Source organism: Pundamilia nyererei, unplaced genomic scaffold (genome assembly GCF_000239375.1).
Source record: "Pundamilia nyererei isolate P.nyererei 1_Seehausen unplaced genomic scaffold, PunNye1.0 scaffold00118, whole genome shotgun sequence".
In the NCBI taxonomy this organism is placed as follows: Eukaryota; Metazoa; Chordata; class Actinopteri; order Cichliformes; family Cichlidae; genus Pundamilia; species Pundamilia nyererei.
The window spans coordinates 1,136,853-1,160,715 of NW_005187519.1; the positions used below are offsets into that span (position 1 = coordinate 1,136,853).

General features: G+C 41.7%; 2 protein-coding genes across 7 annotated transcripts in view; both read right to left on the reverse strand.

The window, feature by feature from the left end:
* unc80 (unc-80 homolog (C. elegans)) overlaps window positions 1–5,605 on the reverse strand; it is a 64,448-nt gene extending 58,843 nt beyond the window's left edge. For all 6 annotated transcript variants that reach the window (XM_013913171.1, XM_013913169.1, XM_013913170.1 and 3 more), the window contains exons 1-7: window positions 5,085–5,605; window positions 4,737–4,785; window positions 4,228–4,384; window positions 2,834–3,174; window positions 2,294–2,417; window positions 693–757; window positions 289–434 (exon numbers count right to left, since the gene is read on the reverse strand). In XM_013913171.1, the coding sequence (XP_013768625.1) occupies window positions 289–434; window positions 693–757; window positions 2,294–2,417; window positions 2,834–3,174; window positions 4,228–4,384; window positions 4,737–4,785; window positions 5,085–5,176 (974 nt within the window). In that variant the 5' untranslated portion in view covers window positions 5,177–5,605. The remainder of the gene's footprint in view (window positions 1–288; window positions 435–692; window positions 758–2,293; window positions 2,418–2,833; window positions 3,175–4,227; window positions 4,385–4,736; window positions 4,786–5,084) is intronic.
* A 3,178-nt stretch (window positions 5,606–8,783) lies between these two features.
* Window positions 8,784–23,863, reverse strand: part of LOC102215280 (microtubule-associated protein 2) — an 83,897-nt gene continuing 68,817 nt past the window's right edge. The window contains exons 7-16 of the mRNA XM_005742247.1: window positions 23,488–23,679; window positions 23,257–23,394; window positions 22,588–22,643; window positions 21,906–21,923; window positions 21,294–21,479; window positions 21,071–21,188; window positions 18,794–19,104; window positions 14,554–14,635; window positions 10,802–10,914; window positions 8,784–10,705 (exon numbers count right to left, since the gene is read on the reverse strand). Of these exons, the coding sequence (XP_005742304.1) occupies window positions 10,496–10,705; window positions 10,802–10,914; window positions 14,554–14,635; window positions 18,794–19,104; window positions 21,071–21,188; window positions 21,294–21,479; window positions 21,906–21,923; window positions 22,588–22,643; window positions 23,257–23,394; window positions 23,488–23,679 (1,424 nt within the window). The 3' untranslated portion in view covers window positions 8,784–10,495. The remainder of the gene's footprint in view (window positions 10,706–10,801; window positions 10,915–14,553; window positions 14,636–18,793; window positions 19,105–21,070; window positions 21,189–21,293; window positions 21,480–21,905; window positions 21,924–22,587; window positions 22,644–23,256; window positions 23,395–23,487; window positions 23,680–23,863) is intronic.

Here is a 23,863-nt window from a genome sequence, read left to right on the forward strand (position 1 = left end):
GGTGTTTAGCCATCAACAAGACGATGGCACCAGCTCCGTGTCAGTGCAGGTCATGTCTGCACTGCTTCAACCCTCAACTGGCTAAAGCGTGGAAAAATTAGTCATTTCCGAGAGGTTTTATGAAAGCAGCGCCTCCAATATTGATCGTTTATAAATCAAAAATAATGCTTGTGTGATTTCCTCTGTGGGTCTCTATTAATACAATTATCCATTTGTTTGGTAAGTTAAAATTGATGCTTCAACACGTTTCACTGCTTCTTGAGGGGAAACTGAATAACACATGCTCACTTTTTCTTGGAAGGGCCTTTGACCGGTGGGGGTTGCTGTTGGGAAGGGCCACCTTTCTCCACTGAGTTACCACGACGACAGCTCTGCTCCCCGACTGACGGGGAGGAGGAATCTGATTGGGTGGCTTCGCAAACCACCTGGAAGCCCTGTGGGTAGGAAGAGAGAGAGAGAGATGGATATCAGGAAGACAGACAGGCAGACAGTTCCTGATAATTAAAGGCTCTGAGGTTGGAGTGTGGTTTCTGTCATGACCCCGGCTCACCGTGCTAATGAATATTAACAGCCAGCCCCAGGGGGAACATTGGAAAAGGGGAGGGGAAGAAGCCTCAGACTCTTGCCCGAGCACATTCAATCAACATGGGAAGCAGAATCTGACAAGATATGGGCTGAAAACGTTAGCTCACCGTGGGACCCGGGTTGCCTGATCCACAGGGGCTGCACTGGTTGTTGACTGGGGAGTTCCTCTTTGCTGTTTAGACAGGCATAACAGTATACATGTGTTAATTCTGAGCCAATAAAAATAGATTATCTCTTAACACACTAATTCCCAACCAGGGGTACAAGTACCCCAGAGGGTTCTTCTGCAGTAGGCAGCAGACACCTGGAATGATTCGTTTCACTATTTATAGAACTGAGTGTCCTATGACTAAATATGTTAGCTAACGTTATGGATTGTGGTTCTTTCACACCAAAAATAGGATGGTGTGGTTGGCTGGTGATTGCATTGAAGGTTTTTGCCGTTCGATTGCAATTATTGCCGCCTAATTTATAAATGCAGAAGGATTGCAAACACAATATAATCAATCTAAGTCAGTGTGCGCCAATAACCGTAACTCGTCTGTGACACTCTATTTGTTTTTTGTAAAGATTTTTTGGGGCGGCATTGTTACATTACTTTGATAGTAGAGCAGTAAATCTGTGAGGTTCCTCATGGAATTTGTTAGTGTGAATTTCTTTGTATGTAGATTGCAAAGGATTTGCAATTTTTACAGATTTATCACAGTTAATCACAAACAAAATGCATGTAACTACCAAGCTTAACCCCGTCAATCACAAACTGACAGCAGATTGACTCCATCTTATTGTGATTGAAATGCTGGATGACTAGTCAAAACTGTTAGCTAACTTGGTGTATTAGCAGTTGAAATAGCGAAAAGGTACGAATGACCAAATTGCCAAAGCTGTTAGCTAACTGTTTAGATTAACAGTTGAAATATAAAAGTATACATAACTAAAGAGATGAAATTGTTAGGTGACTGTGCAAATAACACTGTTAGCCTAATGTAACAGATAAAAAGCTGTATTACAGCAGCTAGCTAAAGCTATGAAATGAACACCAGTGATTTAGCTGCTATATTGCTGGAAGAAAACTGTTAGCTAACTTTGTGTATTAACAGTTTTAAATAGCAAAAAAACAAACAAACATTTAAATAGTTTAAATTAATTCTTTCTTCTTTCTTTCTTTCTTCAATTAAGAATTAACTGTGTGTGCAACAGTTTATTTATTTATTTAATTTATTTATGTATTTATTTGTTTTCTTCACTGAGTGTGTTTTTTGTTGTTTTGGGTTATTATGTTATGGTTTTCTTAATTGTTTAAAATAATAAAAAACTTTAATTAGAAAAAAATTGTTTAAATTAGCCAACTACAAAAATATAACACCAGCAAACATAATTGTATATATTAAATTGCTGTTAAATAGAGTATTAGCTTAGGGCAGTAGATAAAAGGTTGAAATTATAAGCTTATTTATGGTTAACTAACTATAATTGGGACACGGTAAACTAAAAGTATCCCAGATTTAGGTTAAAATTAGTTCAGCTGAACATCTTAAACATGAAAGATGTTAAGGAGGAATATCTGACACAGATGCATGGGTTATATATTAGGAATACGATTAAGAACCACTTTATAGACTCTATATATTATATATATAGCCCTTAAAGATAGCGGCGATTTCTCAAAGATAGTAGGAATTTCTTTAAAAAGTGGGAATTTCTTCACCTGTAACAATGTTTCTGACAGGTTTGATGAGGGCAGTAAAAGCAGGGATGTCAGGCAGGCGGTGCTCCCACATTGGCTGCCATATTACCAGACCACTAGCCAGTCTGAAGGTCAAGTCTGACTCCTGGAAAAAGGCAACATATTTACACATTTCTTTCCTCAAAACAGCCTGTAAACACCAGAAACAATTATTCTGTCTTGGTTAAATGTTTTGTGTTGTTAAGATTCTTAAACCTCCATTACAACATGCTAACAAGACAAGACAGTAATTCCCTGCACAGCTGGGAAACAGTGCACTCCCAGGAGTAATATAAGCTGACCCTTTCATCTGTGTGCACACACAGATCAATAGGCACAGGGTGATGCTGACTGCAAGTACTAAATTAAGCAACACAGGGGTTGCTGAAATTAATCACAAAATTCTCAAAATTATAAATAGTCTAACGCCACAGATTAACACAACAATGCCTGTGCCATCCTGGCTCTCTGTTACAAAAATCAATTTCAAGGCCGTACACATTTGCATCCGCAGTTACAGACCTTTATCCGATGAACAAGCGGTGCAAACAGGAACACAAACAGCTCTACTGTTGCCATGCTCTTTTGGAATAGTTTGGTGCGAGTATGCTCATCCTCCTCCAGCAGGGAGCCGCTGTGCTGTTGTCCTAACCCGCCCAGGCCCGAGCTGGAGCAGGAGCTAGGAGCTCCCGGGGAGGAACCCTGGTTCCCCACAGGCTGGAGGAAGGCGCTACTGCTGCTGCCCCTGGACCAGCCGTGGCTCAGGCTGGGCTCGTGGTTGCACTCCTGTGGGGCCTCCAGCAGCATCCAGTGCAGCGTGTGGAGCAGCTTGGTCTCCGCCACACCCAACTTGTCCTGGTGACCTGTGATGTAACCGAAAGACAAATACTAAACACACAGACACTTTTTTATCTGCTTAAACATGGCTGGCCTGCCAAAAGTCACCTGCAAGTGGACTCCAGAGAGAAACCAGAAAGCTTCCACTACCAAAAAATCTTGCATGCCTACAAACTGGTCATATTTGATGGTGACCTGTAATTTCCTGCTTCTAAATTTAAACTGAGGTTATTGTCCTCAACCCTAATAATCTAAGAAATATGATATCTAACCAGATGCTTACTCCAGATGGCACTACTTAGGCCTCCAATAACACAGCGAGGAATCTTTGAGTCCTTTTTGACCAGGATACGTCCTTAACTTCACATATTAAACAAATACATTGGACTGCTTTCTTCTATTTGTGCAATTTCTCTACAATTAGAAATGCCCTTTCTCAGAGTGATGCTAAAAAACTAGTTCATGCATTTCATTACTTCTAGACTGGAATACAGTAATCCCTTATTATCAAGCTGTCCTAAAAACTCTCTGAAAAGCCTTCAGTTGATCCAAAATACTGCAGCGAGAGCATTGACAGGGACTTAGCCAGTGCTTTGGTCAAAGGTGGAGTGACAGGAGAACCAATCTAGCATGTTCTTGCATGAAACCTGAGCTCCCAAAGGAGAAACCCTCAAGGACAACAAGCCGCACAACAGGAGGGATCTGACCTGGATTGAATGAAGGACCCTCTTACTGTGTGGCAACAGTGATTTTCACTTGAAGGCGTTTAACAGCTTAGTTCAAAGCCTGCCACCTCCTACTTAAAGAAAGTGTCAAATCCTGCTCAATAATAATGCAAACAGTGGCTCATTCATGTTTCATGTCTGACACATGGAAGTCACATGGAAGGATTTGATGCTTTTCTCTCCTGTTGTGTGCAGGCCATTTTAATCTCATAAATATTAATTCTATCATTTGCCTTTCTGTCCTTTTAAGCGATGATCTCTGAAAGAAGCTGAAAGGAGCATCAGATTTGTGTTTTGGCGATTGGGTATGACCTGTATGAAGCTGTCAGCTCGATTGGACTAAAGCATCCTCACCAAGCTTGTTCCTGTTAGACAGCAGGATGGAGGTGCAGTGGAGTACGTGAGGCAGCGCCGCCTGGACCAGCTCCCAGCGGGAGATGCTCTGGATGGCCTCTGACAGGGCCGGCGACAGCCCGTGGAGCTTGTTCTCCACCAGCACTCGCTCAAAGGACTGGGGAGGCAGCCAAAGGAGAGAGAAAAAAGAGGAGAAGAGAGACATCAGGCGGGCAACTTAAGCCTCTTTCTTTGACTATCTAAATGTCCCACATGGCCCCGAGCGAGCAAAAGCCTGTGGGAGAGACAGTGGAAGCTCTGTTTGGATCCAAAGGGATCTGGAGAAGCGTCATTATGGATATGAGTCTAGCTCGAGGGTAATGGGAGGAAGCACGGGGGCAAAACTAATTTGCTAAATGCAAAATCAAGAGCTCACTTGATTTGCAGGTGCATTAAGATAAAAACAGATTACTGGGAAGGGAAGCGATTATTTCCCCTCATCGTGCACATGGTATTATGAAATGACTTACCACACAGGATGCCTCATACTGTTTTCCCAACTTTGGCCGCAGAAAAGCACTGAAAGACATCAACAGAGTGCTTGTGAGAGATTAAAAAAAGGACAAATGTAGGTTATAGGCTAGTAAATCACCCCATTTTGTCTATGTGGCCCACTTTTTTTTACAGGTGTGACATCATACAATCTGCACCCACAGCCCCATCTTCCTCCATTTAACACAAATCAGTGAGCAGACACTCACTGGCGGGGTTTCTCAGTCACTTCATCAAATAATGTTGACGTGTGACGCGGTGACAAACCCCCGTCAGCCCTGCCTCGTTTTCACCAACGGCAAACACCTGTTATCAATGTCACCAACCTGGTCTGCCTCCACAGGAAGGTCTGGATCGGGAACGGTATTCCCTTCCCGCACTCCGGTTCGTTTTCATCCAGGCTTTTCCTCTTCACCATTTTGGCCGGACCCTGCGCGGCCGCCTGCCTGTGTGCGATCACCGGGACGCGCGGCTGCTGGCTCTGCCCAGGTGACCAGCGAGCTTTTCCCTCCCTCTTCACGACATGATTGGGTTAGTCCTGCGTAAAATGGCTGCAAGTGTCGATCGGTCGGTCGGCGGCAAAGGAGAGATAGAGAGAGAGAGGAGGAGGAGGAGGAGGAGAGAGGAAGAAGGAGCGCTCCGAAATCAGCACCTCCCTCCCTGGACAGCGACAGCTGATCGGAGAGCTAATTTATCAGCAGCAGCAGCAGCAGCAGCGGGGCTTTAAAGACGCAGTGTGCAGCTGGGCCAGATGTTCTCCCCCTCTGCCTTTTCCTCCTCCTCTGATTCCCCGCAATCAACACATGGAGCGACTGAAACCGCTGCATCCGCGTGGTGCATCCACCCCTTTAAATATCAACAGGTTGTTTAATAATAGCCCAAGCTGTGAGTCATAAAAACACAGCAAAATCAAATCAGGTGTCACTTCCCGAAACATTCGCACTGTTTAAAGAGGCCATGCCGCGCAATAATATCCTCATAAGGCCATGGAACAGGGATCTAACATGTTGACGAAATCCAGAACAATGCACCGTGTTTTAACATGGCAGTGCTGTTTGAATGCGGTGTTTCCTTGTAAAAGAAGAAAAAGAACGACCAGAACTGTTCTCAGCAGATGGACAGTCACAGCATCTGAACAGTGCCTCACGCTGCAAACACTAAAACCATGAACATTAAAACCCAGCAGGGTTTACAAACTTTACAAAAGACAGAAAAGGATCAATTAAAGGAACAATAACCATGTAGGGAAGGAAAACTTTAGGTTACTTGCGTAACCTCAGTTCTCAGAGTGGCGTAAGTGAGACCTCTTACTATGGGATGACCCTCCCTGCACATTCCTCAGAAGCATTTATCTAATTGGCCAAGGTGACCACCAGCCAATCCTGTTAGGTTGGTGGTCAGGAACAGCCATCCACGTTTAAATAAATTGCGCTATTTAATAGCAGTTATTCAAGATAAGCACCTCTTCTCGCTTAGCAACAGCAAGAAGGGCTGTCTGGGTCATGCTACTCTGAAAACTGGAGTTTAGTCACCATCTAGGTATTGAAGTTTATAATTTGCAGGAGAAAGACACTGATTTGGTCCTGGTTTTGTTCAAGGGGTTTAGCAAATATATATATTTTTTTAACTGTTCAGGAATCACAGCCATTTTTATATTAAGTCCTCAGGTGACTGACTTGGCCACTAAAAAAATCTCTATCTTTGCAGAAACTCTTGGGTTACTCAAACAGGATGCTTTGGGTCAATCAGTTGTGCAGCATTCGGCTAATCTGAGCAGAGGATAGCCCAACACACTTCACAATTCATCCTGCTCCTTCTGTCAGCAGAGACATCACCAGTAAACACCAGTGATCTACAGTAGTTCCACTGGCAGTCATACATACCCATAACCAGTGTTGGTCAAGTTACTTACTGATTACTTCCCCCCCAAAATAATCGTGTTACTTTACTGATTACTTATTTCCAAAAGTAATTAATTACTTAGTTATTTAATTACTTTTTAAAAACATGATTTACAACCTGAACAGGTGATAAAGCGAAAGATCTTTCAGCCCAATTCTACTTTCTCTACAAAATGTAATCAAATGGAAAAGTCTCTTTAAAACTCGTTTTACTAGTTTTAATCTTTTAACTTTATGCATCAAGCAAAAATTTAATTATATGCAACATTCTCTGACTGGAAGAAATTTGTTTAACATTTAAACCTATTTTCTGCACATTCCAGCACATAAAATAAAATATTTTTTGTGTTTACACTCAGTCTTTCAAATAAATGCAAGTGAAACACAGCAGAAAATAAAATAAAATTAAAGACTCAGCGATCCTGTTGCTCTACTTTCACCTGTATAGCAGGCGGAGGTTTGCCCTGGTGCAGGTGTGCCGCGGCGGTCAGTGGAAGAATCCGCGAGTGTCTCTGTGAATTTCCCATTATGTCGTAGTGCACTCAGTGCTTGCTCAGAAGTTAAGGGTTTTTTTCGCTGTAAAAAGACGTTTTCTTCCCACGCAGTGAACAGCGGACACTAATGTTTTTGTCACTTTTTATGGAATCAGACTCAAAGTAAGGTCAGTACTTCCACGCTTTAAACACTGCAGCTCGTACTCTCTCCGCACTAGATATATTATCCATTGTTGATCTGCACACAGCTGTTGCCACAAACGCTGCACTCCCTTAGGGGAAAGTAACAGTAATCTAATTACCTTTTTTTGCAATAGTAATCCCTTACTTTACTTGTTACTTGAAAAAAGTAATTGGATTACAGCGTTAATCTCTGCCCGTAACATACCATGACCTCCACCATGTTTGATGGATGATGTGATATTCTTCAGATCATGGGTTGTTTCTATCCTTCTTCAAAATTTGCTCTACTCATTGTTCTGCTACAAGTTCATCTTGGTTTAATCTGTCTCAAGAATTTGTTTCCATAACTGTTCGGCTTGTTTACATGTTTGTTATCCATGTGTGAAACCAGTGGTGTGCATGCTGTTGAAGGCATCTCTTAGTCTCTCTCTTGAGAAATGTTGTGAAGCTCATTTAATTTATTTTAACATCCACTTTATTGTCTTTGTGTGCTAGAACATTCCTTCCTCTAAAGAAGAAGCTGATTTGTCCACTCCTACTTTTTTTGCTATATATCTGATAGGTCTTTTCAGCTCTAATGATGGCCTCTGTCACATGCGCTGACATTTCTTTGACCCTAACATTTAAGTAAGAAGCTATGAAATTGGACTGGAATCAACTTCAGATATTTTATCTGCTTCATTTGTCATGGAAGAAGGGAACAGGCCTAATCTGGCCATCAGACTGCCTGTCAGTCAATTGTCTAATTGATTTAGAGCTTCTGCAAATGGGATAGTGCACAAAAATGACTGTAATTCTTAACTCATACATACATTTTTGTTAACCCTCTTGAATTAAAAGCTGCAGTGGTGTACAGAAGCAAGTCTGCAAAAATTGCATTTGTCCCACTATAACTTTCATTAGAGCCCAGAAAAGAAATGCTTCTCTGGTAAGCTAAAGAAATATGTCATCGCGCTTCGTTGAGCATAAACTAAAACATATTAATGTTTAAAATTACAGAAAAAATTCATGTAATAATAAAACTGAATGTTTTTGTTATTCACGAAAAATGTCTGTTTTTAAATCACTGTTTTGCCAAACTAACAAACTCATTAAGTAAAAAAAAAGTGTGTAGTAATGAGAAAAGGGAAAGGTTGCTGTTATTTAATTGTTTATCTATCACTTAATTACTTTGTTGTTCTTTGGCACAGTATGAACAACTGTGGAGGCGTTTAAACAGAAAGAAAAGCTACAAAATCTGTGAAAATACAGTCAAAATCCCAAAGTTTATCCTCTCCTTCACATTTCCCAAAGCTGTCCACAGGGCCGATGTTTGTCGGGTCGATTCTGGCCCCCATGCCTTATGTTTTACCCGCCATTACCAACTTTATGCAGAACTATAGAAAATTATAACAGGTTTTAAAGCGTTTGTCTGTCAAATATACAAACTTCAAATGACTACAGTAAAGCCAGCAATGCCTCTTGTTTAATGAATAATAATGACATTTTTATTTAGCCTTCAAAACACGTGCTGATGATAACCAAACAGGCACGCCACACATGCAGGTTGACGTGTTTTTCACAAAAAGACGAGTATTTTCAAAGAATTGATCCACAAGACTAGAATGAACCAGTTTTTTATTTCTTTTATTTCTTTATTTTTGTTGTTGCCATCATCCTGTAGGAGCATTTTGTCATCAGTACGTCTCAAACACCGGAAAGTGTGCACACATCTACAATTTTTTTAAATCTTTTTTTTTTAAATACACTTACACAGGCAAAGAGGGGGAGGGATATAGGAAGCACAGAAAAACACTGGAAGGGTAGGTGACATCAGGAGGGGAGGTGGGGAGGGGGGGAGTCTCATAATGGTGAGCAGAGAATATGCTAGAACATTTTTTTATTCTTTTTTTTAAAAAAAAACTTCTAAAAGCTGCAGGTTTGTGGGGTATTATTCCCATTCTTTACCTTCTTTATCTCTGCAAACGTTCAAAAACTTCTTTCAAATGGAATGTTTTCATATAAAGCTTCACACTTAACACTTTTTAAAACAAAATTCGGGGCTTTTACCCACTCAAATACACTACACAACCCAGTCTTTGCAAAAGGAGCAAGGTCACAGGGGCCCGTGTGCTAGAATGCACCCGGGCCATTTTACACCCACACAGAAAAGTCGAAGATCGCTCCAAATAGATCTAATTTATTTATCATTTATTTGCCATGCCAGCATAACAGCATTGTTGTAGCCTAATAAAAACCACAGCGCTAATGTAAAACCAGAAAATAAAAAGAAGAGAGGGTGGAAGGGGCGGCGCAGCCCGACGGCTGACGAGAGAAGAAACTAAAACACAAAAATCTATTGGAAAGCTAGCCTTTTAGCGCCCGACTCAACAGAGCTGCAATGGTTATCCACATTTAAATGCTAATAAGCCAGAGCAGCCACAGGGAACGTACAAAACTGTAAATACTTCCAACTACAGTGACATATATTTTTTTTATATATTTATATATAAAAAGAAAACAAGAGAACACAAGTTTGTCCAACAATTCAGCACAATTCAGGAAATCCAACAAACGCAACAAAGAAAAGTTCATGTCACACACTTTTCTTTTTTATGTTGTTTTTTTGCAGACATGCTCATCAGCCATTCTTTTGCAGGTCAGTTAAGTCTCTCGCTTATCTTTAAGACTAGCACCTACTGTCTAGTAGCTATATCTTGCATTCAGTACCGTCTAAATTCTGAATGGACGTCAGTCCAACTTGAAATTTTTAGCCCCGTGCGAGTGGGAATGTGTTGGTGTTTTTCAACGCACCAAAGAAAAAGAAGTAAAGATGAACAGAAAAAGGACCAAAGAAAAATCCTGTACAATCGTAAAACCACCTTCTTGAACCACTTGAACCTTGGCATTCAGCTTATCTAAAACAGAAAAGTCCACGTTTGAGTGAATGAGAGGATAAAAAGCAGACCGACAGACGGGGAGTGTCGATGAAGATTTATGAAGAATTCAGTTTTTTTAAATCCCGCTTGGAAGGGCCGGAGGGATCGTTGATTGGATGAGATGGTCAACCAGCTACAACTGTGGGGGTTACGTTAAACACTGGAAGCTTGTGATGGGAACGATGGGAAAAGGAGGGGTGATGGTGTGGATTTGTATTTTTCCTAAGCAGAGGCAGCTGGCTCATAAGCCCTGCTTGGCCAGGGCAGCGGTGACATCCTGGGCCAGCGTGGAGAGCTGGGGCGACTCCAGGAGGTTGATGCTGCCGGAGGAAGACAGGCGAGGAGAGGTGCCTCCCGTCTCGATGCCAGGGGAGTGGGTGACGATGATTTCCGCACCGTGGTCCACCCGAGCTTTGGCCGAATCCCGGAAATTCAGCTTGTGGCTCTCGATCTGGTGAGCAGGGGAAGACGGTTTAGGTCAGCGCTCTTTTTCCTCTTTAACGTGAACTGACAGTGACATTTGGTATAAAAAGAGGCTTCCTTTTACCATTATGTTCCCGCCTCCAGGAGTGTGGCTGGCGTTCTCCAGAGAGTTGACCTTGGCGTGGGCCTTCTCTTTGAAGTCCAGCTTCACATTGTCGATACGCACATGTCCTCCCCCTGGGAACAGGACAGCAAGGAGGAGAAGAGAAGTGTTAAACCCACGAGGAATCGCTCGCCTGCAGGACATCACTTCTCCTAGGCAATGCTCAGGGCAAAAAAAAATCTCAGTCTGCACACTGCACAGCCTGAAAAAGGCACAAGTGCCAGCTTTGACCTGATTTATACAGTTTATATAGTACCATGTAAGACTGGATGCAATATTCAATTTCCTGCTTTGACACTTTCTTGTAAATATCATTGAAATGGTGACATTATGGGGGCAAAACTGAAGCTGTAAGTGGACAGATGACAGATGAAATTAAGAAATATTAATCAGATTATTGCTAAGATTAAAGGAAATACATATGCTTTTACTAAATCAAAACTAATTTGACAAGAACAGACTTTCGCTCACTGGTGTTATTGGGCCTTGTTTAAAAAAAAAAAAGACAAACAGTTTGACATCTTTATGTTGATCTACGTGGAATTTCTGACTCCTTTTGTGCAACCCACAGCCACTGAACTGTGTTGCACTGTAAGTTAAAGACAAGCATGTAATATAAAATAACAATATGTGGATCTGCCTCTATTATAAAATGGATGGTGACCAACTGCATTCTCCAACTGCTAAAAGAGAAAAATTTAAACTTTCGTGCTGTGTGACAGTGGCTTAAATGGTCTTATAATTGTGTAATGTGGTAAAAGACGTTTGGGATCATTTAGAAATCGTCACAGTTTGTCCAGCAGAGCAGCTCTGACTCCATCCGGGCTGCCTGCAGCACATGTAGCAGAGCAGCAGCACAGCTGATAGTTGTGTGGAATCAAGCAGCGTCTTCACATTAAGTTCCTAATAGGATTGGGCAACATGATAAAACCTTCCAACCACCTTCAGTCAGCCCAGAAACCGGCTATTTGTGGAGGAGTATGTTTGCTGCACAAACATTTGTAGCGTTTCAGTGAAAAACTACCAAAATAGAAGAAACTCTAATCCTGGTGCTTTGTTCTACATCAGTTGGACAACAAACTCCATCGGTATTTCTCTACAACTCCCCACAGAATTGACAGCAACATTTGATTCTTAAGACTTCAAATTTCCTAAATCAAGAAAATAAAAGCACAAATAAAAATTAGCATCCAGATCTGATGTACTCGACGAGTTGTCAATGTCTCATCAAATTTAGTTATGGAGTACTTTGCTGGTTGCCCTTTTTTAAAAATGTTACAGCATTGTTTGGGATTTTAGTTTGTTGCTTGGTGGTTGTTAGGCAACAAAGACATTAGTATATACCATGCATAATCCAACTCCTGTGGATATATATGAGAGCGCACAGTCCTGAAATTAAAATGATACAATGCTTTTATAAGGAGTTTTAGTTGCATACTACAAATGGGCCATTTTAGCTTGCTGGTCGGAGGTTGCTAGGCAATGTGATGATGTGCTATAGATAAGAACAATCAGGGACCGGGTTTGTTTGCTCAGCTGGAGGTTTCATGGATTACAGTGGATATACATAAAGAGAATTGGAACATATATCAATACTGGAAGGTTTTAATGATCCAACATTTACTATAAAACACAGCATTTGTTACGCTCTAAATGGCACAAAAATCATTTATATCCATAAGGACAAATCAAAATCAGCTAATAGCAACTAGTCTTAGCATTCCTTTAAGAAGAGAGCCTTACATACTTTGTACAAGTAGGTTGCCTTCCTTTTTTCCATACATCATATATACTAGTTAAATGCATGCTGGAGTATTGTTTGGTCTGCGATTTTAGTGTGTTGTTAGATAGTTGCAAAGCAGCATTTAGACATCATAAGTTGCATGCATAATTCAACTGCTGTGGATATAAATTAGATGTTTTTGCCACCAAATTAAAATGATACGAAGCTTTTATAAGGAGTCATAGGTGCATAAATGCTGCAAATGGGCCATTTTAACTCGTTGGTAGTAGAGATGGACCGATCCGATATTAGGTATCGGTATCGGTCCGATACTGACCTAAATTACTGGATCGGATATTGGAGAGAAATAAAAAAAATGTAATCCGATCCATTAAATATCAAAAAAGCACTTCACAAAACTTGCGACATGGCATAACTCGGCCCATAACCATAGCACGTCGGAGCAGTGATCACGTGATAGAGCGGCTATGGCATGCGAGACCTGTCCGTGGTCTGGTTGAATATTTGCAGCCTCGCTACCAAACCGGCATTTCATCTCTGAGGAAGTGATCCCCGAGAGAAGTAAAGCAAGTGTGTAAGTTCATCTCTGAATGTTTATAAAGCATTCCAGCGTTAAGCTTAACAACCGATATATGGAGTGACTGCCTCTTATTCTCTCTCTCTCCCTCTCCTGCTGCTACTTCAATCGTGAAACTGCTAAATGATCATCAGATCGGCTTTTCTGTCGTGACTCCGTCTCTCTTGTTTGTTTTTGGCCCACTTTGCGCCAGAAAGAGGAAACCAGCGGCTGAACAACAGCAGCACGTTTAAGCTTGATCAGCTGTTGTTAGAATGTATTTAATATTACTTTCTACACCAGGATCTTTTTCTATGTAGCTGTCGGCTGGTGACTGTGCAGGGGCGGATCTAGCAAAGTTTAGCCAGGGGGGCCGACAGGGCATTAACAGGGAAAAGGGGGCACAAAGACATACTTTTCTTTCTTATTCTCATTTAAAATGTCTAGCTTTTAATAATTAATTATCAGAATCTTACACCCAAAGTTTTAATATGATGTAAAATGTATAGAAGTCCATTACTGTATATAGTAACTATTAAGTCTAATATATCCTAGTAAGCTATAGTACTTTTTCCTTTGGGAAGATACCATCTGTGCAGTCTGCAGTTCTGTAGAATAAAGATGCTGAATCTATTTAATTATTCTTGAAAAATAATTGATTTCTGTGCGTTTTTTCCACACTGCATCAAATTAAAGTTGATTACGTCGATTAAGCATCACGAGGTGGAGGGTGGGGGGTGGTTCCCTATTTTTTTTTTTGTGCTGGGAGTTTGCAACCCTATTAGTTAGGTTGCTTACTCTTTAAAATACCAGAATAGGGAGGATGGAGTAGGTTTAAGTTTATTAGATTCATCAGTATTGCTGAACTAGGAAATATTTTGGGTGCAGTGTATTTTTTCCATACAGGTATAACAGAATAGCTTTAGTGTTTTCTTTTTTTAAACTTGAGTTTGAACTTATACAAAATGCAGCAAGATATTAAAAAATCATTTTTCTTGATTAAAAACACACTATATCGGATTCATATCGGTATCAGCCAATATCCAAATTTATGATATTGGTATCGGTATCGGACATAAAAAAGTGGTATTGTGTCAACTGTAGTTGGTAGGTGGTTGCTAGGCAACATGATGATGGTCATTGTCTGAGATATAGATAAGAACCATTGGGGGCCTAAGGATTTTTTTGCTCAACTGGAGATTTCGTGGATTACAGTGACATATACATGAAGAATATATATCACCAATGTTTTTAAAAGTTTATAGTACGAGTAACTTCTTTCAACAAGGACAATTAAAGATGTGGTAATGACAACTAGTCTCAGAATTCCTTTAAGAAAAGGCCCTTAAACACATTGTACAATAATGTAATTCTCTAAGTTTTTCTAAAAGGCCAGCTGTGGCTGTACAGTACCTGGTCTGTGGTGGATGTTGGAAAAGGAGCCACATTTAGCGGTGACATGGCTCAGGTCGATCTTCTTGGTCTGGATTTGGATCTGCGAGCAGTGGCACATTGCACAAATTCACCTTTAATTGCTTTGAATGTGAATAAACCACAAATAACAGGCATGAAATGCAATGAAATGAAAGCGACAGGTTTCAAAAAGAGAGAAAATGAACGTGGTGAGATGACATGAATCTCTAGATAAAGGCGGTGTGAGTCAATCAACCGCAGTCCACAGAAAAGCCACAGAGAGGCTGATGTCAGATCCCTGGAGGGGAGGTTAACATGAACGCAAGCAGTGACGGTGCAGACATCAAACAAACACAGAACACGGGCGCTACTGTGTGACGCTACGGGGAGCAGGTGCTTCAATTAAACTTTATTGTCCATGGGTGATGTGAATTAGTGCGAGCATTGTAAACAAGAGAAACTGACAGCCTTGCAGGCTGCAGAGGGAAGTGGTTTATGTTATGAAATATATGCACTATGCAGACATGCTGTATGTTGTGGCCCAGGTGAATGCACAAAGATTATACAATTGTAAATGTTTTTGTTTCTGAGACACAAAATACAGCTAATGAAGACGAACACACTCCACGAGGACGGCTCACACACACATGTGAAGTGTTATCAAGAACGACAGATCTTGGATGAGATGATTTTCTGCTAAGTCACTCACGTTTCCCCCGCCTGCTGCGTGCTGGATTTTGTCCAGGGAGCCACATTTAGACTTAATGTGGCTAAAGTCCAGCTTAACGCTTGGAATCATGACCTGTGGATGACAGGTTGACTTTTTTCTTTAAAAAAAACCCCAAACAGACAGAACACACAGGGTCTCTCACACAGCCGTGGAGTCGAGGGGCTTAATAAAAAAAAAACCCTTCCTACTTCCCTGCTTAAAATAATCCTGTAGAGGCGTCCCAGGTTTACATCAGTCTGTCGATGCCCACTTTAACTCGAGTGCGCTTGAATTCAGACTGCATGAAATGGGCTGAAGCCTATGCAGAAATCAAGGCCCTGTTTAGCACCAAGTCTCAAACGTGAAGCGCACGAAAGAGTTTACTTCCCAGTGTGCAACATCCACAATTTTTAAAAATTAAAGAAAAATCAAATCTTCTACCAACAGCTAGCTCTGCAAGCTGCTTTGCAACCCACCTCCACCCCAGTTTCCAGTCTATGCTAACTTTCCTGTTATACACTAAACAGTAAACAGTGCTAACTGAAAAAAAGTAACATAGGCGTGCTACACCTTTGGAAATAAACCCCTTCTCCTTTGCTTGTCCGAAACAACGTATTGGCAGACGGACAGATGACAGACGCGTGAACACATAATAGTAGCATGACAGAGTGCCACGACAGCCCCAGCTGAGAAAAAAGAGAAAGAGAAATAAGAGAAAGAGAGAAAAAAGAGAGAGAGAAAGGCGTACATACATTGCCTCCTTTGGGCGAGTGCTTCAGATTATCCTTGGAGCCACACTTTGGCTGAATATGACTGAAGTCCAGCTTCTCGTGTAAAATGTGAACCTAAAATAAAATTGGATAATTATGATAATAATAAAAAAGAAAAAGAAAACACTGTATGTGCCTCATTAGATAAGTGTGCAGTGAGGGGTCGGGGTCTGTTTGCGTGCATCATTAGAACTAACAATGCTTTTCTTCGTGGTGGTGTATACAGCTCTGAGAATAGCAGTGATACGAATGTTTAATTCCCACTTTAGTGTCTCTCGCTTTGTCCCTTTGTCACTATAGACTTATAATAGACAATAGTCTTCTAGGTTTCTTTACAATCTGACTTCCTTCTAATCGCCCCCTGCTGGTCATTAGAAGGAATGCAGTCTGGCTTCAGTTTCAGAGTCGGCCTTTTATATACAGTCTATAATGACCAGGATAAAAAGGTGCAAGAACCCCAAACAGTGGTGCTACAAACTGCTCGACTCTTATGTTGTAACTGAGACTGCAGTCACGCCCAAGAAATGACCTTCCAAGAATCTTTTACGGAGGACAAATTTGTGTTATTCTCAGAGCTGACCTGGAGGCAGAAATAATCTCACTGGTCAAGTTAAGCCTCACTGTGAGTAAGAAAAACTGAAAGATTGAGTTTCTTTCCTGAGAGATGCTCAGACTGATGCTCAATAAAAAGATCAAGATGTTATAAATATGATGAGGATCAAATCTGCAAATAGAAAACAAGAAAACGTAGTTTTTCCCCTGCATTAGTAAAAACCCAGCAAACAGTAGTGTTGCTTGCACAGCAAAAATAAAATAAAGTAATAAAAAGGGGGACTGTGCTCCAGTTCAAAGACTCAGAAGGTGAAGACAAACAATAAAGAGAAAGGAAAAAGAGAAAAAGGGGTTCAGGGAAAACACATGAGAGCTGTGAGAACCAGCCTCCTCCTGCAGTCTCCACTGAACTGACCTGGATTCTTCCGACAGCTCTGATGTTGATTTATTCCCACGTATAACAACATGTGCTGTGTTTAGAGGTTATCTTTCTCATTCCTTCTGTGGCTGTTTCAGCTCAGAGGTTTCAGCCTTTCTGCAAGGTCGACCAATGACAGAGCGAATGAACTGAACTCAATGACGGCCCTGTTTGGTTTATTTTAAAAACATGAACTAATTATGTAAACTCAGAAAATCGCAATACTGAAAACAGAAATACCACATTTACTGTTTTCAGGTCTCTTAAAGTGTTTCTTTAGTTTTGAGTCCAGTCCTTGTACCGGACCATTTTCAGAGGAATGAGCCACTTAACACTGACCCATGAGTCATTCTAGCTCCTGTAGACTTCAGTCTAAATAGAGTGATTTTATGTGGAAGAAAAGCTTCTCTGTGAGCAGAAGCTAATATGAAAAGATAGAAAATGGTCCTCTAATGTTTCTGGTCTATATATCTGTCTGCGCTCCTGTGCCGCTCCGCTAAGCCGTGCGTCACCGAGCCTCATTAAAAATTTCTGTCCCTCTGTCAGTTTTCTCCCCAAAGAAGTAAGGAGAGCTGGCAGTGAATCGACTCCACCTCCATATATCACAGGGTTAATGACCTCACCAACACAGCACTGTGGGGACATTAAAATGATCAGTTACACCCCAAAGATTAACAAGGAGATGGTTTCTGTCTCCTATCTGCATGCAGTCCATATGTTATTTTATGTGTGAGGTACGTCATTGCAAAGGAACATCTCTCAGTTATTCTAACAGCTTGGCCACCTTGAGATCCTCTAAAATTTTTATCTCGTAGGTTCCTAAAAGACATCTTTTTCTGAAAGTCAAGGGTGGATAAAAGGAAGAGAGATGATATATTTTTATGCTGTGACCTTGATGTGACTCCTCCATAGGTAATTCTGCACGCTTGAAATTATTAATACCCAGAGCTGGAAGGGAAAATCCTGCACAGTGACGAAAGCAGCTCCCTCAGGGGCAAATGGTTTTGCAGGCTGGCTGCTCCTTGGAGGCGGTGTGTTCTTAGGAGGAAGGCTTTATGTTACAAAAACAAAATAAAAAAACTTTGGGAGAGCTGAAGGTCACCGGGGAGAAAATTGTTGGGAAAGAAAGAGGAGGAAGACGGAGGAAGAGGGGAAAGGATGCAGCTGATGACGATTCATCCAGACTGATGGAGATGACGGTGGACAGGGAGAGGGCAGAGGACAGTCGGAGGGAGGCAGACACACAGACGGTGGGTTAGAGGCACACCAGACAGTGAGCGAGAGCAAACGCAGAGCATGAGGAGACTATTTGAGCATTTTATGACATCTCTAGAGAGAAAAAGGAGATAAAAACCCATCCTTTTAAAGCTGCCTATTTTTTTTTACTGGTTTGCAGGAGCTGTTTAAGATTTTTCTACACTCTGATACTCACAGAGCATCCAGTAATACTGAGTCATGATAATAGACAAAAGGATGGATTTAAAAAATCTCTTAAAAATAGTCAAATGTTTTGACTGAGGGAAATAATACAAAGAACTGACAATAATTCAAGTTAAAAACAGCTGTGAAATCGTGATTGGTTTGCAGTTTAAAGTCTTGTGCAGCCTATTTTATTTTAAAATGTGTACTTTACTGCCCCCATGTGGCAGAATTATGTACACACATAATACTTATAAGGACAGAAATCATTAATCTATGGAAATCTGTGCTTTTTCTACCTGCAGATGTTTTTCTCTATTTCTGTGTGCTGCAAAGACAAAAGTCACTCTGTGTCTCAGGGCTGCTTGTTACCTGTCCGCCCTTCGGCTGATGCTTAATGTTGGAGGTGGAGCCGATCTTGGACTTCACATTCTTCAGGTCAGGCAGAGGCTGATTGATGACCTTCAGCTGCCGCTGGACAGAGGATGGAGATTTGGGTGGGGTTCGGATCACTGCCACCTTCTTCTCCTGGAGGACGCTGAAGGACTTGGGCGTGTGGCTGCCCGGGGTGCGCGAGCCGGGCGTGCGGCAGGAGTAGTTAGGGGGCGTGCCGGGTGTGACGGCGGAGGAGCCCGGGGTGGAGGCGCCACTGTGGACTGATCGGGAACGCGCCGAGTCTGTACCTTAAGAGAAGAGAGGGCAGTAATAAGAAGACGAAGGAGGAGGAATGAAAAGAAAACCTTCAAACTATTGGATAGAAAGGAGTGATCCTTCATCTGCTTCTTATGATGATGATGATGGAGGAGAAACACAGCACTGAAAAAGACCTGCTCAGTTTCCACCTAAGCAAACAGCCAAGATCACACACAAGTGTTTGCCCAGGAGCCTGAAAGCACAAACACAGGCAGCTGAATTCATTTAGCTACTGGTGGCTTGTTGCTGCGTTACCGGGGAAGAACCAATAAGATTTTATCCTACATGAGAACAAGGAACACACCTGTTGCTGTGATCCACACCTGCTTTTCTGATAAGATAACTGCAGGGTGGATAAAGCCTATTTAGACACGCTTTATAAATACCTGTTTCCAATGGAAACTAAAGCTTTTTCCCAATTTGTGTCACCCTGACCTTTGAACTATGACCTTGAAGCACTAAAATTGGCTTCTATAAGCTGTAAAAACCTGAGATTTTTGGATACATTCATGCAGTGTGTGGTTTTGCACATCTTTATGGCACCATTGTGATGTCATCGTTTGAAAAAATAAAAAGTGTGTCTAATGTCCAAGAGCTTAGGAAAGCCTGGAGGACTATTGCTCAAGAGCACTTTAAAAGAATTACAAAAAAGTCTGGTACCTTGGAAGTAAAATATAAAGAAATGAGGGGTGGCTCAAGACTTTTGCACAGACCTGCAAAGTGTTGTGCTAACATATGAGGTCAATCGATCAGTCTCATGTTCCAGCGGTCCATTGTGGAAGGCACAGACATACTAAATTTACCTTCTTACAAGCAGTTTTTCTGGTCTTAAGGATCACCTGTATCAAACATTACTTCAGCTGCTGTTCTGTGTGATTACCCTCTTTGAATTTCTTGGGGAAATAAATAAATAAATAAAATAAAATCTATTTACTTTTTTGGTACAGTAGAGCCACTCAAAATATGGGACACTGTCTCGATGCATGTGGACGAGAAGTCAAGTCTCACATAAAGGGGGACATCTTCGACCCTTCTCGGAACAGGGCAAGATGGCTTTGTACCAGAGGAGGAGAAAGAGGAGATCCTGGTACAAAACCAGGCAATAAGACAAGTGCATCCACAGACCTGACAAGTTTTCAGCTGGTTGAGTGGTTTGATTAAATGATACCCAGAACAGCTGAATTGTGCTTGTTTATGAAAAGGGTAGTACACACTGCTGAATGAAAACCTCTTTCCGGACACCCAAAAGGCCAGATTCATCGCATTTTAACCATTTGGGTGAGAGTTTTCTGATGATCCAGCCCCATTAAACTTGCATGAGGTAAACAAGGCTGGCCACTGAGAAAGAAACAGAGATATCTGTTGCCATTTGCAACATTTCCAATCCAGTTCATGTTTGTTACACAAAAACAAATATGCTTTTCTTTCAAAATCAAGTGACCCTAAACTTTTGTGCAGATTACTGTCCCTCCCTGAGCCAAGCTCTGCCTGAGGTTTCTTCCTGTTAAAAGAGAGTTTTCCTTCCCACTGTTGCCAAAACCTTTCTCATAGGGGTTCATCTGATCGTTGGGGTTTTCTCTGTATTATTGCAGGGATGAAGGGATGATGCTCTCTTCTATGGAAAATATAAGTCCTTATCTTATAGTTATTAAAGCAAACAAGCATAAATAAACTGTATAAACTAATAAACAGATGTCGATGAAGATGGTGTGAAAGGTCTAAAAGGATCTACTAGGTGTTCTACCTGCCATACTAGGGGCTCTTCCAGACCTGGTGTCCGCTGTTCGGAACGCTTTACAGAAGAAGGGAATAAAAAGGGAAAATCAGGGGTAAAACAGCAGGTGGGAAGTGGAAGGTGTTGGGAGTTAAAGTATAATACAAATAATCTGGTGAGTAAAGAAGCAATTAATCTGGGAAGCAAACAATCTGAAGGTTTTGGACCGTGGAGATTCTTACAGGTTGGCCTGGAGGGGGTGCTGTTGTCCTCCTGTTCAGCAGCCGGGATGTGGCGTGTCAGAGACTTGGCCGGCCTGGGGAGGGATGACTTCTTCTCGGGGCTCCGGTACGCTCTCTCCTGGATTAACAGACACACAGCAGAGTTGAGATGCAGGCTGAGGCATGCACATGCTGGTCACAGCCACCCCTCAACCCTTGCTTTTATCCCCCACCCTCACTTTACCTTCTCCACCCATTTCTTAGACAGAGGTGATGGGCGGGAGCACGCGGAGGAGGGACGGGCCTCGCAGAGCTCCGCCTGTACGAGGGGGCTCCGTTTAAGGCTACAGGCAGAGCCGGGCCGGGGGGGCTCGCGATCAAACCCCCGACGCTGCACTGCCATCTTTAATACAACCGCCCTCGTGGGGCTCTTGACCGTGACCATGACAACAGGGAGGAAAGGCATGCAGGGTAGGTGGAAGATGTTCAGGATGGAAAACAGGCATGAGAAGCAGATGGAGAAATGAAAAGTTGAGACAGGATGGAGTAAAAATGCAATGTGTTTATTTGTGGCTCAAACACAAACAGTCTGTTTGTGTACGTGTGTGTTTTGATCTAACCGAACATATCTAAGAACATTGTTGTCTTTATAAATATGCCAAATGAACCACATGAACATTGGATTATTATTATTTCTGTGTGATTTAATAATTTTTAGGAATGAAATGAAAGGAACACGAAACAGAATTTGGCTGAAATCATTTGAATGAGCTGCGTCGCTCGTTGCTGCACATCATAAGTGTGTTTTCAATGGTAAAATGTAAAAGATTTTTGCACTTTTGATGTCTATACTCACAGATTTTCTCTGTCGAGACTGACACAAGGACAGAAGCAAGCATGCAAGACAAAATGATTATGGAGAGAGAGAAAAGCAGACATGCAAAAAAAGAGAAGAAAGCCCAAAAACAAAACAGAAAATATGAAGACGCCATGGCCTAAAGTCGTACAGAAAATGCACTCACCAGCCACTTTGTTAGATAGAACTTTTCAACTGTTTGTTAATGCAAAAGCAGCAAATTACATTGGAGCAACTCAGTGCATTTAGGTCTGTAGATATGATCAAGCTGCTGAAGCTCAAACTGGGCATCAGAATGGGGATGAAAAGTGATTTAAGTGACTCTAAATGAGGCATGGTTGCTGATTCGATCTAATTTTCCAAGCAACCATCAGTAGTGTTTACAGAGAATGGTCTGAAAAAAGAAAATATCCAGCAAGTGGGTAAAGATGCCTTGTTGATGTTAGAGGTCAGAGGAGAATAGCCAGCCATTTGAGCTTATAGGAAGGCAGTAACCCCAAAATAAAAAGGCACACATGGGAATCACACGGGAATCCAGGTGAAGGGTAGCCAATAAGAAGAAAGCGGTCTTTTAGGGATCAATATTACTGAGAGATGATGAAAACACTCTTGGAATAACCTTAACTTTGTGAGGATTTCAATTGAAAGACAAAAAATAATAAACGTTGACTGTTATACTTACAGTGGTCCTCTCCCTGGACTGGTGGGCCACACTGAGGGGCTGATGGTGCTCCACACCTGTGAAGCAAACATGTTCATCAGTGTGACACACACAAATGCACATTTGCTGAATACAAGGTGAAAAAGTGGACATATGAGCACATTCATATTACAGAAGCACCTTCTGTACACGTATCACGACATTTCACGTCACCCTCACTTCGCTTGTTGACAGAACACACAACCTTCAAACATGCGGCCATTTTCAGGAGACATACACACGCACACAAGTGTTAAACCAGAGTTATTCAATACCAGTCACAATGAATAACATCATCACTGAGCAGAAAAAATAAAAGCATGAATTTGAAGCAGAGCGGGAACAAATACTCCATGTTTGACAAAATGAGAAAAAACAAAGCATGTTTAAAGCTTTTAGAAAAATAAAACTGAAAAAGAAACCCAAAGCAGACCAGACATGACAGAACTTTAAAAAATAAATCAGCAGCACATGATGTTTGCCAGCTACACTGCACCTTGCTTGATTCCTCAATGAGCCATCAATGGAGAGAGAGCAAAGACATCAAACGCCACATATCCAAAACTGATTTACATTTGAAAAAATGCTTTAATTATTTGGGTGTTGCTCTCTCTCTATCCACGGCACTGACTCCGGGTGAAAAGTGTTCACCTGTGGCCTTGCGTCTAGCAGAGCCGTGAAGCAGAGCAGGCCTAGGATGTCTGGCCGCCGCTTTGGCTACACCCTTTCGAGACGGGGAATGACTTTGGAGGGCTGACACCTTACTCTGGTCAGCCCTCCTGATGCCTACTAGCAGAGAGGAGAGACAAGGTTATACCGACATGCATACCTCGGTTAGATGACAAGGATTATAAATTTCAGGCGTAAATACAGAATTGGAACCTTTTTTCTTCTTTATCTCCTCTCTTGGTGGATGGTGGCTCAGTACTTTGCGGGATACTTTAGACTCAGTGGTGGCCCTTGATCTGCCGGGGCCCCGTTTAGCGGGTCTGTCCACCACCACAGGCTTATTGGTCGAGCTCTGGGGCTGAGGAAGGGCTTCGATTTGCTCAGTCATAATACTTTTGTCATCATCTGCAGTGGAGAAGGATCAACAGAGGGCTAATTCTCCACGCTCCTTGCTAGCTAGGAGCTAGCTTAGCACAAAAGACATTTCCAAACAAGTTTTCTGGTGCTAGCAAGTTTTTAAACCAAAATTATTAAACTAAATAAACATTTAAAGGCTTTTAATCTTTTTTTAAACAACTGATTTATTAAC